This window comes from Sycon ciliatum, chromosome 8 (assembly GCF_964019385.1).
Source record: "Sycon ciliatum chromosome 8, ocSycCili1.1, whole genome shotgun sequence".
NCBI classification, from domain to species: Eukaryota; Metazoa; Porifera; class Calcarea; order Leucosolenida; family Sycettidae; genus Sycon; species Sycon ciliatum.
This window is the reverse complement of record NC_088650.1, coordinates 23,291,546-23,311,627: the sequence shown is the minus strand read 5'-3', so window position 1 is coordinate 23,311,627 and position 20,082 is coordinate 23,291,546. Positions and strand designations below refer to the sequence as shown.

The 20,082-nt window shown below is 48.0% G+C and overlaps 2 protein-coding genes across 4 annotated transcripts in view; both read right to left on the bottom strand.

Annotated features, from left to right (window-relative positions):
- Positions 1-495: 495 nt before the first annotated feature.
- Positions 496-16,391, bottom strand: LOC135822388 (pre-mRNA cleavage complex 2 protein Pcf11-like). Of its 2 annotated transcripts, XM_065335141.1 has the most exons (13): positions 16,009-16,391; positions 14,102-14,227; positions 12,167-12,565; positions 10,955-11,044; positions 7,183-7,521; positions 6,119-6,926; positions 5,486-5,675; positions 4,773-4,950; positions 3,538-3,580; positions 3,244-3,335; positions 2,739-2,840; positions 2,064-2,129; positions 496-1,865 (listed from the first exon to the last, which is right to left on the bottom strand). In XM_065335141.1, the coding sequence occupies exons 1-13, from the start codon at positions 16,156-16,158 to the stop codon at positions 1,737-1,739; spliced, it is 2,712 nt and encodes a 903-aa protein (XP_065191213.1). In that variant the 5' UTR covers positions 16,159-16,391; the 3' UTR covers positions 496-1,736. The 2 variants fall into 2 exon arrangements, with proteins under 2 accessions (XP_065191213.1, XP_065191214.1); XM_065335142.1 differs by lacking the exon at positions 10,955-11,044.
- A 2,054-nt stretch (positions 16,392-18,445) lies between these two features.
- LOC135822394 (uncharacterized) overlaps positions 18,446-20,082 on the bottom strand; it is a 12,047-nt gene continuing 10,410 nt past the window's right edge. For both annotated transcript variants that reach the window (XM_065335150.1, XM_065335151.1), the window contains exon 7: positions 18,446-19,821. In XM_065335150.1, the coding sequence (XP_065191222.1) occupies positions 19,294-19,821 (528 nt within the window). In that variant the 3' untranslated portion in view covers positions 18,446-19,293. The remainder of the gene's footprint in view (positions 19,822-20,082) is intronic.

The following is a 20,082-nucleotide window of genomic DNA, read 5'->3' as shown; positions in this document are numbered from 1 at the left end:
GAAGGAATCTTGGAAAGATGACTCAATTGGCTATTGATCCGCCCAACGGCCGACACCCCCTGAAATCCCCAAACTTTGGGTGGACTTGAAAATAATCCCACGTATGGGCTCACACCACAGTAAGTGGGTGAGGACAAGGTGCAGAAAAAGGATTGACGGTATCCGTCCCGGGATCCAACTGCAGTTACCCCTGCCCCCAGTGAAGGTAATACTTGCTACTACAAGTAGTGTGGGTGGCTGGACCAGAGTGGATGTGATATGAATCTAGCCAGAAGAAGTCCATGGCTAACAGGTATGTATACTTCAAATAGAAAGTATAATTATGAACCCTGAAACCAACAAAGGTGGCAGGTACAACATTACACCTTCAAGCAGCCGAGCCCGTTGGCAACAGACCCAACACTATCTGGCATAAGTGTACCCACCAACCGAACTAGCTGGCACACACACACACACACACACACACACACACACACAGGACCAAAGTGGACAGTATCCCTTGGAAAGAGCATTTATTCTGGCAACAATTCAGCAACAGAACAAACGCACAGGCAACAAGATGAAATTTAACTCGGACAGGTACATGTACTTTGAAGCATGTATCACATCATCAGACCAGACCGGTACATGAAAGCAAGTATGGCCAAGAATAGCAATTTAGTTGACATGGATTACGTTTATAAAAATGGGTACAAAACGGGACTTGTTTTTATTGGCACGTGCACGGATTTGCACAAATGCATGCACAGACAAATGCCAGAGAATAGGAATTGAATCAACCGTAAAGAGATAACACAGCACAGTATGTCGTAACAAAGCGTGCTATTTAATACAACAAACATTACCCCCACCCACAGTGCACGTCCACACAGCAAGCCAATATCGAATGGAACAAACAACACATCCATGAACTTCCAGATCTGTACCATGAAGCAAGAGTACATACTCGCTTCACATCACCCAAGCCTACAGTGCTTGAAGCACATATACACACACCACACATGCACACACACCACACATGCACACACACGCACACACATGCACACACACACACACACACTGACCAAGAGCCAGTGACTCGCCAAACACACGCAGCCAACAAAGCAACAACCGGCCCTCAGGATCAACAACATGGGGCAGCGAAGCTCCAGTCGCATCCAACACTCACAACCGCAAGCACGCCGCACCCAACGCCAAAACTTCAAGCCGGTGTCTTGATCCGCTGCCCATCCTCCCAACACATCCCATTTTTCTAGTCCTTGCCTGCAGTAGACCCCACAGCCAGGTGGCTGAAGAACACAAACCAGGTGCTAAAAAGGAACGTCGCACCAAAACAGACTCCACTGAGCTGAAGACGCAAAGCCAACAGGGTTTTCGTCAGGGAGTTGATACCGAGTACGACCAGCTACAGGCTTGGTCAGTGGCATGCGTGTGATCAACACAGGCATGAAACTCCTTACACACAGATCGTCTGCATCCACACACACACACACACACACACGCACACACGAATATATCACAGGAAAAGACGAGAGACGGGAGAAGAATAAAGGAGGATAAAACACTGTTCGGTTCAAGGGGTTAAAAAAAATGGTATCAACATTCTCCGATAGCCTGCGACCAGCGCACAATACCAGATCAAGGAAAACAAACAAACAAGACACAGAAAACCAGGACAATATAACAATCTACGCATCACAGATGCAAGTAGCAGACGTAGTGTGTACAGAATGTCGTCAACTGCATTCCTCAGTCTTGATGTTCGCGAGTCCGAGGTCGGCTGAGGCTTCCGCTGGGGCCATAGCGGTGTCCTGAAGGTCTTCAGCTGACAGCACTGCCCCATACAACGGGTCGGCCGTATCCATCTGGTAAGTAACAGAAACAGAATATACAAGTAACTGTTACAAGGACGTGTTTATACTCCTACTCCACTGGTCTCCACTGGTTTAAACTATCAAGAGCAAGAAGGAGAGAGAGAGAGAGAGAGAGAGAGAGAGAGAGAGAGAGAGAGAGAGAGAGAGAGAGAGAGAGAGAGAGTCTGCGCGTGTGTTTGTGTTACCTACCTTTCTCTCCACATCCGGTGTTGGAGTGTCCGGCACAGCATCTTCATAGCAACCTTGATGATACAGCTACAGACATTTAACAGAACAGAGGATATTAAAATTTGTTAGAACACAGCATAGCAAACTGCACCCATGATTCCACACCATCACAACTTGGGTAGCAGAGAAATGAATACTTAGTATTCAGGCTACAGTCTGTTGCACACAGCTGGGCAGAATTCATTTCAAAACACACGTACACCGCATCCAGTGCGGACATGAATGCTGCCAAAATTCTCATGAGAACAGTACATCTTATCCATTATGTATTCAGTACAGTATGTATGCGGATTACGGAAGGAATCTAAATTAAGATTAAATCCAATTGAATTTTGAAGTCTGAGGTGGATGTTGAACGGTCTCTGCTGGGATGACAGATACACCATTACATAGCTCAGTGGTTGGAGCATCACTGGCCTCAAGGGAAGGTTCCTGGTTCAAGCCCTGGCGGTGACAGTCAATTTTTTCTTCAGACTTTCCCCGTTTCCCTCAAACCAATAAATGATTGAAAAAATATTTCTTTGTATTAAATATGTACACACTCAACTACAATGTAACATTCCGGCACCTGCCCGCCATAGAGTCAAACGGTGGCAGAGTGTAGTCTAAAAAGAACATGACCTTGTTGAGCCTCACCTTGCCGGCACTCGTCCGTACAGTATCACGATAGTGCCACTCTCCCTCGTCATCGTGCCAAAACTCGAGTGGTTTCAGCGGCTCACGGCACACGTGACATACCTGTAACGAAAGCAGAAACAACAACAGCAGCACACTTATCCCTCCATAATCCCACTAGGTTCATTCAAACCATTTTCATACAAATTCAGACCCAAGTCAAATTCAGCTTGATCAGCGATTTCAATCAGAACTGCCGCAACCAAGAAAGCACACATGTGGAACTACTGTAATACAAATCTGCATGTCAACAGCTGGCACGGCGAACAAGTATCGCAGCACTGACATTGCTGATTGCCCAGACAATACCAGAACGAGTTCCAAGAAAAGCTTTCACTGCAATGGAGTGTAGGAGTTCGAAAGAGAGTTTCACTGAAGTGGAAAAAACACAAACTGAGATATTGCGACATCGACGGTGATATAAGAAAACAGTTGAGTATAACACAATGATATTTTGACAACATACCGCATCACTGTCGTTCTCAACTGGCACACTGGTGACTTCATCCGCATCGACTTCTTCATCGGAAGACTCCGCATCAAACACAGCACTACGACCTGTGAGCCATCAAAACGCCCAATATAACAAGAGACGAAAAACCCGACTTGGTTAGAAATAAGCAATGGCTACAAGAATATGCAGGTATGCTCTACCATCAGAATAGAAGGCAAGGATGTACAGTAAGTGTGCATCACAATTATTAGTGAAATGATCATACTGAAAACTGAAAGTGGTAATTGACACTAACAAGAACATTACCTTTAGGCTCCAGAGTGTCACCTTCCACAAACGTAACCCAGTCCTGCAGAGATAGGACACAGAGATAGCACATGCAGTCTATTGTGAGAGAAAGCTCAGCTAGGCCGTGTTCATCAAACCTGCAATATGCTGTGTTTTCGCGAGTGAATTTCCAACAAGTGTACGAGCCGGCTAAAAATGCATTGTTGTTGTACACTGGACTTGATTGGCCAGTGACTCTAGTCACTCTATGCTCTGCTGAGGAGACCTACAGTAGTGAACATGGAAATACGGTCGCCCGTCTAGCGGCCCCAGGGCGCTGGCCATGCGGCCGTGGATAAGCGGTACACACATTCATATATACGCTGCACCGCGCTGGTCGCCTCGGATCAACATGTGCACTGCACGCAGCGGTCAGTACACGCTGAGGGCGCCGGCCCCGGTCAATCGACTGGATTTCCATGTCCGCTACAGTACAAGGTCGAAACAGCTAGCTGTCCGGAGATTGAGCAAGCTGATTACATTCTCATTGCCGAGAAAAGAATAGTGCAGTTCAACATTAGAGAGGTTCTGCAAAACGAAAATGTGTACAAACTTTCGCTCTACGTCACGAAGTGAGAAACTTCGCACGAACTTTCGCAACTTTGGACGCGAAACTTGCAGGGAACGCGAAATGAACTTTCGTAGGAAGTTTCGTGAGATTGGGTCATGTCGTACGTGCACTTGGCGCGTGCAAACTACGAAAATGTGCAGAACACAAAGTTCGTGCGAAAATTCGTACACATTTTCGCAAGGCCTGTCGCGAAACTTCGTTCGAATTTTCGTTGTGCAGAACCTCTCTATTGATCGTGGTGCAGAAAGAAATACTGTAAAACATGGCTGTAGCTGTACTAGCTATCACGCTAAGCAGACTGGACTCCCATCCAAGTAGAGACCAAGCATGAAAGCAGAGACCCACCGAAGTGGACCCTATCCGCAAGGCAAGGTGAAGCTGGACATTTTGTTCCTAGATGCTGTGTCCAACGTCAGAACGCACTCCCAGAAATTACGTGTCAGATGGAATTCTTAGTCAAGTTTTGGCCGCTCAGGACTCATTTTCGAATCATCTTATCCGAGAGCTCGCCATAACCAAGTCCAAATGTATGTAAAAGATGCCTCTTGTCTTAACCAAGGTTAATTCTAGTACACTTCTGTTTCAAGTATTGACATGTTCTTAGCTGCGCGGTATTGCTGTACGATGACTTTGAGTTGCTTACATCAAGGGGTACAAGCCAGGGTCTTGACGACGCCTTGTTCTCCTTGAACTGCTTGTTACGATGGAAATGCCAGTCCAGATGCCTCTGGTACTCGTCGGCTCTTTCCTGCGTGAAGCGCTGGCCACAGTTAGAGCACTGTCTACCTGTGTACAGCAGGTCCAGTGCCGCTGGGTAAACCCTGGATAGGAGCAGCAAGACAGCAGCAAGACAAACACGGCACACAACATACATGCACACACAGAGTCACACACACAGAGTCACACAGAGTCACACACAGAGTCACACACAGAGTCACACACAGAGTCACACACAGAGTCACACACAGAGTCACACACAGAGTCACACACAGAGTCACACACAGAGTCACACACACACACACACACACACACACACACACACACACACAAAGACACAGAGTCAAACAAGCTCCCCAACACCGTAGGCCAATACCAGGTTAATGTCCTAGAGCCATTTCCTTTTAACATATATGTTCAAGATGCTGTGGTAGGATCAGAAATACTTCCAGCATTCATCAGTCTGAGGGACTGAAAAGGGTAAGAAAAAACCTCCAGTATTATTATAATTTTGAACTCCTTACATACCGGTACCGTGCATGGAGAGGGAGAGAGAGAGAGAGAGAAAACCAAAAGGAAATTGCATAAGCGACAGCAGCGGATGCTACAGCGCGCAGTGGCAGCAGTAGCTGCACATACCTCTTTAATTGCTCAGAGTCTTCAAGCTTGATGATCGGCAGCTGCATGACATTAGGCTGCACTTGTTTAGGTAGATTAGCATCATTCTCCTTGCCAGCCGGCTTCTTTGCCAGAGCATTCAGCAATTTATGAATATCGAGAGGTGCCGGCTCTGGGTTACGACTGGGCTGAGACCCACCATGATCACGATCTGCAAACGAATGCAACGGCAGAAAAACCCAGCGCAAAGAAATAGATTTGATGCAGCTCAAGCCACATTGAAAACTCTAAACACTTCGGAGTTTGTTACGGATCGTGAGCGTCATAATGTGACCACTGCATACATAATTTAATTACATACGACATGAAATGCTAAAAAAATCAAAATCAAGTTCAAGAAAATAGTGTAATGCCCACAGAATGCTTGACCGGACAACTGGTCAATTACAGAAGGAACTGCATCACTCAGGGTTCCCTGTAAAAAGACGATGACGCCTGTTGGGAACTCCCTAGTAAAATAAGAATAAAACAAAATAATCACATCCACTGATTGACACAGTGCCAGAGCAACACACATGAGTGCAAATCATTGGCCAGTGGGACATGCAAGAGCAACACCCATGAGAGCCAATCACTGGTCAGTGGGACACATACCTTGGTGCTGATTGGCGAATACTTCATTACGGCCATGACCTGACTGCGCTCCACCATAACCATCTTGGTCCCGCTCATACGGCGTAAAGCGCTCCCGGTTCTTCTTCTTATTCCTACTCCACTTGTTTTTCTTGCCTGGGAAACGACCGCGATTGTTTGGTGGCGGTGGCCGCTCAAAGTTTCCAAAGCCATGGTCGAATCCAGGGTGATTAGGAAAGGCTGGAGGACCACCACGCTGATCATCATGCGGCGGCAGTGGCCGAAAATCCGGATGGTTCATATGATTGTCAGGTGGTATTCTGTGATCGGAGTGTTGTTGCTGCTGCTGCTGCTGCATTTGTTGAGGTTGGTGATGCGCGGGTGGCGGAGGTTCGTTGTGCCCACGATAGTCACTCTGCTGATGCGGCTGTTGTTGCATAGGCGGCGGTACCTGTTGCTGCTGCTGCTGTGGCGGATGCTGGGCATTGATACCCGGGTACTGGTCGGGATGCGCCTGCCCATGCTGATGATGATGTGGCGGTGGTTGTTGTTGCTGCTGCTGGTGATGTGATTGGTGTGGTGGTGGCTGCTGCATTGGCGGTGGGCCCTGGTGCTGCGGATGCATGTTCTCACCTTGCTGCATGCTCATCTGATGCTGTGCGTGATGGTCATCGAGGTGCATGGGCGGTGGCATGCCCATATGACCATTAGCGGCCGAAGAAGCACCAGCAAACGCATTACTGCCGCCGTTGTTGTTATTAACATAAGGTGGCTGCGAGGCATTATGGACGTTACCACCAAAGTTGCCCATCAGATGATCACTGACCGCCTGAGATAGAAACAGGAAAGGAAGGACCCGCCATGTTTAGCACAATTGTCAACAAATACTATGCATACATGTATGCACACACACACACCACACCACAAAAGTAGAGAAACAGAGCCTACAAAACCATTGCCAAAACACTACTGCACTGCACAATGCGAGAGAGAGAGAGAGAGAGAGAGAGAGAGAGAGAGAGAGAGAGAGAGAGAGAGAGAGAGAGAGAGAGAGAGAGAGAGAGAGACACACACACAGAGCTCACCGGCGGCATGGACGAATGCGACGGGTCACCTCCGGGAGGACCGCTATTCGCCGGTTGCATGTGCGATGTCATGGTACTGCCCGTCTGTCCCAGCATGAGGGCGGCTTCTACTGGTACCACCTCAGACCCAGATAGAACGTGAGTTCCTTGCGGCTGCTGCTGTGAAGGGTGTCCAGCCGAGGAATGGGAAGGCATGCCAGAATGTTGTACTCCTGGTCTGGGGTCCTGCACTAGCTGGCTACCCATTGCGGGCGCTTGTTGCTCTCGACTAAGCTGGCTATGATCCTGCTGTCGACCCAGGCGAGGGTCACCAGGATTCGCAGCAGCTGCACCAGAGCCCTGAGGCACACATACACACATGTCCAAAGAATAAACATCAGCATCAAGCATTTCCCCACTGCTAATCACTCACGAGGAACTGAAACAACGAGTTAAAAAAAAGCCAAAAACATATGTACTTGTAGAGTGAATGAAGTTGAAGACACCACTGCAGCTGTACTTATGGTTGATAAATATGGTGGTGACACACCTGGCAATAGAGAGGTTCCGCATAACGTAATTACGTTAGTAAAAAACGTAGTCGATCTACGGAAAGTCTTACGTAAACTGCATGCGGATCTGGGTTCCGCCATACGGAGTTTTCAAATCACGTAGCCGCCCTTGGCAACTCCGAACGCGGCAGTGTACGACCAGATCGACCTGGCCTGCTGCTGGGGAGAGAGACATAAATTTGTACCCCAATCCACTTACGGACCAGCTACGTTATCAGAGCCCTATCTACGTACTCTCCGTAGACAACTTTCCGTAAGTGGAGTGCAAACTCGCGAATTCACGGGTTTTTCCCGCCCACTAACGTAAAGTTGCTCAACTTTACGTAGTGCGGAACCTCTCTAATATGGCGGTAAACACACGCCTGCCCACACACGCTCTCTAGGCTGGAAAGTTAGTTCTGGCACAGAGCTCTCCTTCTCACCACCACCATCAGTTCGCGCCTGGCGCCTGGTCGATGCATGGTTGGCGGTATCCGGCATAGCAGGCAAGAAGAAGATTGCCTGATGAGTCCAGCGGGGACGAAACGTACGTTGCAATCGAGCTATGTCGTTGCCGTGTCATCTTCTATGTGCCATGCGCTACTTGATGTACCAGCCTGCTATGCCGGATACCGCCAACCATGCATCGACCAGGCGCCAGGCGCGAACTGATGGTGGCAGTGAGAAGGAGAGCTCTGTGCCAGAACTAACTTTGCAGCCTAGAGAGCGTGTGTGGGCAGGCGTGTCTTTACCGCCATATTGCCAGGTGTGTTTTTACCACCATATTTATCAACTACTTGTAGAGTACATGACAATCAACAAGCTTACTGTGCTGGCAGCAGTGGGGTTTCCAAGGTTACAGTAATGGACCCATTGCGCAATGACGTAATTTGTACCATAAACACCCCTCACAGCCACCTGGGCATGGTCGCCTGGGGTGTTGAACAGTGCACTCCTGATCCCAGCATACTCACAAGCATTACTCATACATTCCATATTTGGCAATGTGCAATGGGTCTATTAATTAGTATTATACTAACAAGTCCAGCGATAAACGATGAGGGTCTCAGTCCAGAACGGACTTTTCTGCCCACCTTTTAAACGGTACCAATTCACGAGCGGGCGGGCACACACACAAACATGGTGGTGTACCCTGGCTGTATATCATCTGAACACGCCATGGTGATACACATCCAGGAGAAGATTCAAAGGCGACAAGCTAGGTAGAGGTCACAGAATCCAGAGGTGAAGTGCATCGTGACAGATCAAGCAGGGTCTCCATGACATGAACAACTGCCAGGTGGCAAGGCACACGTTGTGGAGTCCAACTGAGCACTCTGCACTATTGGGCAGCTAGAAATGAGGTCAGAATAGACACCCACACCCATGCTCGGCTAGTAACCAACGTATGCGCTCAATGATCGTCAACCCGGTCATGGAATTCAGTGTACTACCGGGGGGCGTTCAAGATACCAGTTGAATCATGTCCGTTCATGGTTTCGTTAATTTTTTCGGAATGCACAAGCTGAAGGTTGAAACCGATATATTTGCCGAATTTCGATTTACACGGAGCTATCTAAACCTCACCACCACAGCCACGATTCACGTCGTGCACCCTTCCCCTGCTGCAGCTCATGTTGTCTTTCTTTTCCGAGCCCGGAATCCAAGTTTCGTGTGATAGATCACGATCAGTACGAGAACAGCAGAGATGCAGCATGGCTCATGGCAGGAGCACTGGGTCACACAATAGAAACCATTAGCAAACCGTCACGTGTACGGTCGAACGATTGGACAGCTCCGATTTCCAATCGTCAAAGCATGCCCGGCACGAAGCCGTGCGTTGAACCATTCAGGCACATGTTGCGGGCGATGTGCGATGCGCGATGCAACCGGAATCGTAATCGTTTCGTGATCACGGACTACAGAATGATGCAAGGCCTTACCTGGATCAATCGACTCTTTGCGTGTTGGGTCTCTAATAATTATTTAAACTTAAAACTCCTTTATGAAAGTCGAAAGATGATAGTTGTCGCGGAGCTAGCTGGCTACGGTACGTACATTTTCTCTACGCCGTCGTCGAAACGAGGAACCGCACCCGTCGGGGCTGCTCCAATTGTGCTCACGAAACGATTCAGTTTCCCCGCGCGCCGGCCTCGTTCCCAATTTGTCCCAATCGTAATGCCCGACGGTTTGCTAATGGTCTCTAATGTCTTCCTCACTAGGACATCTTCAGGACTAGAGTCCACAGCTATGGGCTCAAGACACAGCACTGGCCTACATGTACAGTTGGACCGGTACATACACACACATACACAAAAACATACTTGTACTTGTACTTTGGAGCACACACATGCAGACACACACACAGAACACACACACACACGCACTACAGTCAACTTCGCTAATAACGACTGCGGATATAACGACAATTCGCGAATAACGACCGAATTTCCATGCCCAGAGCAAAGTCCCATCTAACTGTATACATTTAACTTCGGATATAACGACTATCTGAATAACGACAATTCGCGTATAGCGACATGCTTTTAGTGCCCCGAGGTCATATTCACTGCTTGAATAACGACTTTCTGGGCTTTTGACAGCTATTTCAAGTACCTGTCAGTCAAGTACATGTACCTGTCATGCAGAAGTACCAGAACCTTTGGTGATGGATATTATTCATAATTAATAATTATTATAAAGGCACACATGCAAGAAAATGCAGCCAAGGGGGAGGGGGCTTTTTCTTCCTTTTTTATGTTGGCTTCAAAATTGTTGGATTTACCAGCACACCTATATGTATACAATGTACATGTAGTGGTACATGATTGTACAGTAATCATCATACATGTACATGTACATGTCTCTGGCCCTGTATCTACTGTATCAAAAAGGCATAATATTATTATTAATTTTTTCAATTAATTTCCCTTGCATATTGAATTTTTAGTTCCTTTCAACTGCAATATGAAAATAAAGTACACATTGACATAGAGCAAGAAAAGAGCTTGATTTTGATATGCATGTCATACTATACAAAATATGGGTTCACATACATTCAAATGGGACTTCGGTTATAAGGACACTTCGCGAATAAGGACACTTTTCTGATGCCCCGCCGAATGTCGTTATTGGCGAAGTTGACTGTACACACTACACACACTACACACGCACTATACACGCTACACACACTACACACACACACTGCACTACACACACACACACACAAACTGCAGGCTTACATCCAACAGCTGGCGCTCGGCACGCTTCATCTGCAGAATCTGAAGGTTTCTGCCTGAAGCCGAGCCAGTCGTGCCAGGTACATCTCGGATCTGAACACACATATACACATGCATATGAATCATATTGCTACCTTCACACGTGTACATCATCGTGCAATGAGGGGTAGAGAAGATGGTTGAAAGTCACCGGTTTGACAGCAAAACTGTGTAGACCCAAACCGATCATCAGTGTGGATTGTTCACTCGAAATATGTTTGTGGAAGGAAGCTGGCGTGTTGAAGTTTGCTCTGAGGCCAGAGTCGATCGAACTGAGCCACTCCTTTGCGTTGGCCCGTTGCCTCCAAGTTGCCCGATTTTTCGTTTCAAATTTGGTGGCCCAGAGGTGGCTGAAAAAAGGACCAGTTTTGGAGTCCACGTCAAGTTCACCCGGAGTTCTGAAATTCTGTAATCCCTATCGCTCTACGACAGCCAGTACAGAGAAACAATTAGCGTTGTGTGTGCTTCCAATAGTTTTCATTGGTATAATGGAGCTTTATTGGCGAGAGGCGAGCCGCTGTGTATCTGCTTCATGAAGAAGCAGCTGCGTGGCAAAAACAGCAGTAAATTAGTGATGGAGATGCCAGCGATCTCCATCTTCGTGTAAAGATTGATGTTTCTTTGTGCCTTCAGTTCATCCCGGTATTTCCAGCTTTTGACTAGTTGCTGAGGACAAGATAACTGCGTGTCGGACGCTGTGTCCGCTGGAAATCGGTCAAGCCAACATTGATTTTCGAAAGACGCCAAACTCAAGTTGCAGTGGGAAGCAGCACGTCAAAAACTCACCTGCCTGGTATGGCGTTTCTGGTCATCACAGAGCCATGACATGAAAATTTGGCTCAGCGTTACAGTAAAACACCTTGCAGTCTCACTGACACAATTATTACATTTTCTAATCAAAATACAAAGAGAGAAAGTGAATATTGAGCCCGGTCCTGTTTTCGAGCTCGATCCTATTTCTAACCGTCTCCTCTACAGCGTGTTCTGTACATACAGTATTAGCAAGATGCTATCATGGCCAAAGATGACCATGTAACATCACGGATACACCAACAGCCCAACAGACCACAACAGCGGACCCAGAATCATTCGCTCCTTGGCTTTATTTGGAAAGATCTGCAGCAAACTGGCTTGCATCAGATGTGAGAGCCGGAGCGCCTTAGTAACACAACTCACAGGTGGAAGGAAACGCGGATTGATGTGGATGCTAGAAGAGGGCGTAGATGGCGGTGTAGCAGCTTCGGCGAGTGGCACCGACGACGAAGACACGGTGGTGACTTGCGCCGTGGTAGCACCCACCGTGGCAGGGGATGGAACATTGACTGGTACGGTCGCCGCTGACACTTTCGTTGCTGCTGCTGCACTAGCGCTGATAGCAGTTTTGGCAGGGCCGGGCGCTGGTGCCTTTCCAGACGATGCTCCATCGCCTGCTGCCTTTGCAGAAGCCTTCAAAATCGGCCAGTTGGGATCGAACGATTTCGTTTTCACGTCGAGAGCACGAAGAATCTCCGCGGGAAAGACCATCTTCCAGGTCTGGCGGAGCTTGTACATGTCTCTCCGAGCTTTCTCATCAGCCTGAACGAAGCACACACAAATCAACAGACAGCCAATCTAAACACAGCTAGCAAGAGAGAGAGAGAGAGAGAGAGAGAGAGAGAGAGAGAGAGAGAGAGAGAGAGAGAGAGAGAGAGAGAGAGAGAGAGAGAGAGAGAGAGAGAGAGAGAGAGAGAGAGAGAGAGAGAGAGAGAGGGAGAGAGGGAGAGAGAGAGAGAGAGAGAGAGAGAGAGAGAGAGAGAGAGAGAGAGAGAGAGAGAGAGGGAGAGAGAGAGAGAGAGATAGAGAGAGTATGGCATGGTGCTAGCCTGCTGTATCCAGCAAACACAGGGATAGCTACACACCCTATCAAGTATTCACTCATGCAGAGCAGGCCCGAAACTTCGAAAGAACAGAATGCCAAAAATGACAATTTGAACATGCATGATTAGACAATGTATGTAATAGGGGGAGGCATCCTGTATTTAACCCTTTCCATGCCATGGACGCGTATACGCGTTTTTTTAGTATGAGCCGATTGGCCACGGACGCGTTTACGCGTTCTGCCTACACTGTACAATGTACACTGTACAGTACATGTGTATCGCTCGCTATAGACGAGTGTACAAACTGTCGTAACTCCGTCAAAATATCTCGGACTGCTAAGGTTGAGATACCGCTGGAAAGGTCTTGAGCTCAGCTTTCCAGGGATATAAAGTTCTTCGAGATACGACAAGGTATGACCAAGCGGCGATAAATTGAACGGCCAGAATGCGCAAATTTCATTTTTTGGCGATCGATTCAAATTTTTTGTTCGCGACTTCGTGCGGGCTAGGGGATTTCCCCTAGACACGGCGCGTGCGCAGTCAGCTGCAACAAACGCGCTTGAATCTCAGCTTTCCAATGCAGTTTGAATCGTGAAAATCAGTTCACAATGAGTAAGAAGACGAAAGAAAACATGAGAGGCAGTCGTTTTGTTATTTTCAGGCATGGTAGGGGGACTTTGAGAGGAGATGGAAGTGGCCCTGGTTTGCCTGTCGCGCTGTGAGTCCCTGAAATGGCTTCCTGTTGTCCAGATCTTTCCAACAAGCCATGGATCGTGAAAATCCATCAAGGTATCGTGAAATAGCAATAAATTTCGTTCTGAGGTGCGCGTGCAGCTTTGAACAGTTGAGCTCAGCGCCTGAACAATGCGTGGCCAACACAGGAAACCATGCTGGCATGGAAAGGGTTAAACTCAATGAGAAATTCTGGGCAGACATGCTCTTCCTTCAGCACCGCAAATTCACAACTCAGTATCGTATCAGTGACGCGACGACGCTTTGGTAAACTGCCATCATCAGGCTGCAACTGAATGAAAAGACAACTTGCCCTAAAGCAGTCGTGCTGAACAACAACACTGCTGACTCAGCTGCATCGCCAGCTTTGGCCAGGCCGGGGCTCTTCGCCATAAAAAAAAACGGCACAGTGTGTAAAGCAAACTTGATGCCAGCTGCTCCCACAACACAGCATGCACCTGGACGTACCATATACAGCATGTACCTGCACGCACTATACACAGTCACTTCCGGTACGTACCATCTGAAAAACAGAGACGAATGTTTCCACCAGGTTTCCCTCAAAGAAGATGGGGTACTCTCCGCCTAGGTTCTTGATAATCGAATCCAGCAAGTAAAGGCATGGCAGCTTCATGTTTTGCTGAACCTGCACATATGATGGCAACACAGAGCAAATCAACACATATGATGGCAACACAGAGCAAATCAACAGCAGCACCAGTCGGTTTTACAGTGCACAACTAACCATGCAAATAACACGACAGCTGCGAATCACCTCAACACCCAGGGCCGGAGGCAGCTCCTATGGAGCGGTGCGGCCGAGTGCCCTGTTGAAGGAGGGGGGGGGGGGGGGGGGGCTGGGGGTTGTCCCTCAGAATCGAAACTACGGCCATGGCCGTACCGGCCGCACCAGTGACACCGGCCCTGACACACCATCACAGCCGTTGCCGAGAGCAACGGTTATACATAGTGCACTGGGACACACTCCCACTGGAGAACTATCTCCTTCAAGTTGAAGAACTGGCAATAAAGGCCGGTTCATACTTCATTTCGCGTACGGAAAAGCCGTCGCGCGATGGCTTTCCCGTACGCGAAATAGTTGAGCTCAGATCAACTTTTTCACGACGCGACGCGTTTCCCGTACACAAAATGAAGTATGAATCGGCCTTAAAACACAGATCCAGGCGGACCATGGCTTTGCGAGACAAGAGAGAGAGAGAGAGAGAGAGAGAGAGAGAGAGAGAGAGAGAGAGAGAGAGAGAGAGAGAGAGAGAGAGAGAGAGAGAGAGAGAGAGAGAGAGAGAGAGAGAGAGAGAGAGAGAGAGAGAGAGAGAGAGAGAGAGAGAGAGAGAGAGAGAGAGAGAGAGAGAGAGAGAGAGCAAAGGTGTAAACATGATACTGCAGCACCTATTTCACTCTGCTATTTAAGATGGAGACAATATTAAACAACTTTACATCAAGGCAGTCTGCTTCAATGGCCGATAATGAGACAAGAGTGGGACCTACGGACCATGAACATGCTATGGCCAGTACAAATGTACCCTTCGTCCAAATACAGCAGTCACACATATAAGTACTGCACAGTTGCTTTGCAGACATATTGTTATTAGTAAATTTTGAATAGGGCAATCCCCACAGGCCTTCTTACAGCTTAATAGGGCTTGAAAGTGCTACGTCACAGCATAGCAACAATTTCAAAAATTCAAAAATTGGATCCACTTGGATCCAGTTTTTGTATGGATCCAAGCACATTTCAAGCGGTCTTACCCACAGCATGGTGATGTAGCCAGTGAAACTGACTGATTTGGCTACTGGGGGCGGGGTTACAACTGGTGGCGAAATAAAAGTCACACCTGCATGCGACATGAGTGGGTTGCTATGCACCCACATACTTAGGCAATAGCAAAGTCACACCTTAGTGGATCCAAAAGTAGAAATCTGATGTCAACTTACTACTCCCTGGCCGTTTTGACGTCATCACTTTCAAGCCCTATAGACAGGGCACCCTATGTGAATACGAAGAGTGTGACAAAACTGCAAAAGATAGACTAAAGACCAGCCATGCTTCGAGCCTTTCTTGTTGCGGGAAATTCCCAGATTCAAACTAGCTTTCAGATCAGGGAGGCTGCTTTTATGTATTGGCAGGACAATCACGTTTGTTGGTTATAATTATTTCTACTGGTGATTCATTTTATTCTGTGTGGATACCCCCATTGTTAATTTGTATGGCAGTTATTGCTTTGCAACCGTAGTATAAACTTGGATGTTAACTCTAAAGTGTGAACCTACAGTGTCTTGGTTAGAGACACAACACATATAGACACTGTATTACAAAAAAACCAATTGGTTTGAGGGAAGGGTGCAAATGGGAAAAGTCTGAAGAAAAAATTGACTGACACAAAATAATAATGAATAAAACAAACATACCTGCTTTATCCTCCCTTCAATCAGCTTCACGACCACCGAGGCATATTTCTTGTTTTCGTCAGCCAAAATGGTAAGCGTATTTATCACAGGCTTCGAGTTGAACGTCAAGTCTTCGAGAGAAGCCTTGTACTCGGAAGCGAACTCTTCCATGTTCACTGAATACGCATCCAAGAAATAGACCTCAAGGGAGGGAACAACACGTTGATCCCGTCAAGGATCATGAAACTTGAACTACTCGTGCAACTTCCCGACAGTTCGATTGCTGTGCTGTTGATATAGAAAGAACTTTCCAAGGCAGTAAACAATGGTCACCTGGCTAGCCTGAAGCGAGCGCAGGACCAGGAGAAGCAACTTCCTCAAGCAAAAAAAACATGACTTGAGAAACAACAAAAAAAACAGATTGAGCCAGAGACTGCATGTGGCCGGGACGATCGCGATCGCACGCGCATGCAGTCGCACGAGTTGCATGCCCCGCGAGTTACCGCACGGTTGCTATGACAATCTTGACAGCCATTGCGTCATATTCATCGGCATATTGCGTAACGGCGAAAGCTTCACACCGGTACCGTACGACGGGTACGGGATACGCTAAATACGTAGGCCTATCTACGGTGTATGTACGGTGTACCTGGTGTGCACGTGTTGCCTTTGGTCTTTCATCACAGATAATAATTAATTTTGTTGTTGTTGTTGGAGAAAGTTTTTTTCTTCCGCATTGCTTGATATTAATAAACTCACAAGGAAAGGAGCTGGAAGACAGAGTTCCGTACCGACGTCGAATGTTCCTTGATATGATCGAGCCCGACTCACTGCTTTTCATGCGTGACTTTTGGTGTTAATTTGTTTCTGGCATCACGTATCGCCAGTGAAGGCGCTTGTGCCTGAATGTGTGTACCAGTATCAGTATCTGTATCTGTTGAGAGAGTCTAATAAAGGAGCAGCCATTGGCATTGCTGCCTGTCTTCTTGCCAATAGTGAATAACAGTAGGCAGTAGTTGAAGTACAAGCGGAGTGGTGTTGCCAACATGGTGTGGCAGGTCGTTGTTCAGGTCCTGGCCAGAGCCGGTATGGGAGAATCGGCTGCGTACGTTTTCTTGCCGTTGACAGCCCTTGTAGGTGCAGCGGGTGTGTATGCAGAGGAGAAGTATCGCAAGAGTCATCCGCTGCCGCCATCGCGCCCCAGTACGGCAGAAGCCCGTGCTGACAGGCAGCTGGAGGAAATGCTCAAGGGCCTGCAAACCAACTCGGACACTCAAATGAGTAATGCAGGGTCTGGCTTGAAAAGCAGCTAAATCAACTGCAGACCACTAGTATTCTTGATTCCAATGCGGGATCATGCCACATCCTCAAATGTGTGTGATTGTGCTGCGCCTCCTCTGCCTCCTGCACTATAATTATCACAATCCAACGTGGTCACCAAGGTTACGAACACTGGGGCCACGTGTGGCGGGACTTGATTGTTGTCAAGCAAAGATGCTCAAATTTATCTGCTGGTGCCAGGTGATAGAACAGCTTGCCAAAGACGCTCGCTTTGCCCAGCTAGTCAGAACACATCGTGGCGATAAATATGATGCGCCGTGCGGCCTAGCAGTTGACATTACATCATCCAGCCTCGCCATTCTGCTGCGTGTTTAACAGTTACAATGCCATCTGGAGTGCAGATGCATGTAATCTTCAGATGACAATCTTTCTAGACGGAGTATTAGCATGCGGGCATGCTGTTTCCGTGTGTACGCACACGTTTCACTCATTTCCTAGCGATCCACGTGGTGGTGATGTTGAGCAGCTCTGTACTGCTGTGTGGTTCATTACAGTAGTGCGGATCGGAGTACGGGTGTGGTATCCTTGTGGTGCCTAGTTATGATGTACTCAATACAGTGGGTGACTTGACTTTTTGTTACCTTAGGTAGCTATACCAAGCTGTGCTAGACATGTGTGTGTTGGGCGTGCGCATGTGTGTGTGTGTGTGTGTGTGTGTGAGAGAGAGAGAGAGAGAGAGAGAGAGAGAGAGAGAGAGAGAGAGAGAGAGACAGACAGACAGACAGACAGACAGACAGAGAGACAGACAGACAGACAGACAGAGAGAGAAAGAGACAGGCAGAGACAGAGAGAGCCAAACGAGGAGGCTGGTGTAGGGTAAATCGGTATTCTGTAGTACCGTCATGTACATTGCGAAGACAGAAGTATGCGACTGCAGGGAATCAGCAGCACATCTTGCAATGCACACATACTCGGTCTCAGGACAGGTCGACAGTCTAGCTATTGTCACCTGTTACAGTTAGCATCAGGGAGCAGCACAATATTGTATTGTACTATTTCCTGATTAGCATGGACGGCAGGACAGAAGCCAGTACAGGTTATCTGGCAGTCGACATTCGAGAAGACGTAGATAACCTGTGTGGGTCAGTAGCTGCGATTACACTTCTGCACTACAGTATTGAACTGCAACATTACATAAAGGTGCGTAACACAAATTAGCAATAATTGAGAACGCTAATAAAACGCGGGCTTTCTTTTGAGCAGATAAAGAAAGTGAGTGTGTGATGGTGTGTGTGTATGTGTTCTTGCTGTAAGTGCTGTGGCAGCCATGCCGTTCACAGCTTGGAAATGGCAATTGTCACATCTTGCGGCGACATCTCGGTACGTAGCCCACGCCGCTGTACAACCCGTGGGCGTATGGTTCCATACAGCGTCTAGTGACATTGACAAAGTCAAACGCTTCAGGCAAGTCACAGACGTCACTGGGACAGAAAGAGCTCACAGCTAGGTACGAGTGTCTGGGGTGAAGTGCAGCCAACGTTAGATTACAAGACGTGCGGTCATTGCGTGAGATAGAGCAAGGACATCCAAGCCAGTAGAGCAAGGACATCCAAGCCAGTAGAGCAAGGATATCCAAGCCAGTAGAGCAAGGACATCCAAGCCAGTAGAGCAAGGACATCCAAGCCAGTAGAGCAAGGACATCCAAGCCAGTAGAGCAAGGATATCCAAGCCCGGGCAACATAGTGTCCTTGAAGTATTTTCCAAATAACACGATCCTAGTATGTCGTGTTCAACTTGTTCGAAAATTGCAGTACTCATGAAACAAGATGCTGAGCTGGCTAGCTAATAGCCACGTTTCTCTGGAGTAGAGTCCTCGAGGGTAGCTTGGGTAACTAGTAGGTACACAGCAGGGTCTAGATAACGGGAAATATATAGACTGTTTCCTTCTCTGAATACGGCGATCGAATAGATAAATTTCTTCTAGTGAAGTCACCAAAGCACATACATCCGCTCTCCGTGTACGTTCTATTGTTCCGCACCAGCAGGGCTGCTGCTGGCATCATCACCACTGTCTGCGGCTTCCGCTATTGCCGCTTCCACTGTACCTGCAAGTGTGCCCTCCGAATACTGGAAGCGCCGTTTGTTGCTGCCGCCTTCACTATTCGGAGCAGCAGCGGTGGCCTCGGCAGAGCCAGCAGTCAAAGGTGTACTGGAGGAGCCCTGTGAGCTGGACGACGGCAGTGTGGATTGAGATGACGTGGTTAACGATGAGGTATGACTGGTGGTGGCCGACGGCATGCTTGATCTCTCCGACGACGTGGACCCAGGGTCTGGCGTGGACGAGGAGCGTTTCAGAGCAGACTTGCCACCCCTTGATGAATGCTCCTTTACTGATGTGCCGCGGCGCGTGCGGTGCTTGCGCCCCGAAGTTTGACTTGATGATGTGGTGGGTGCCGATGGCGGCAAGGAAGTCGACGGACGTGACGTCAGGGACGACGGGCTGCCATGCCGCTCCGTGTCAAATACTGGGTTGACAATACGCGCCGAAGTTACCTACATAATACACAGCAGCAGGAAACATAGAGCAAACACCACACACACACACACACACACACACACACACACACACACACACACACACACACACACACACACACACACACACACACACACACACAAACACACTTCATCTCATACAGCATGCGGTCAACCAAAGTCATTATACATGTACAGTTGAACATCGATTATCCGCACATCGACTATCCGACCATTCGATTATCCGTAACAGTTTTTTTGGGCACACGTGCCGTAGAG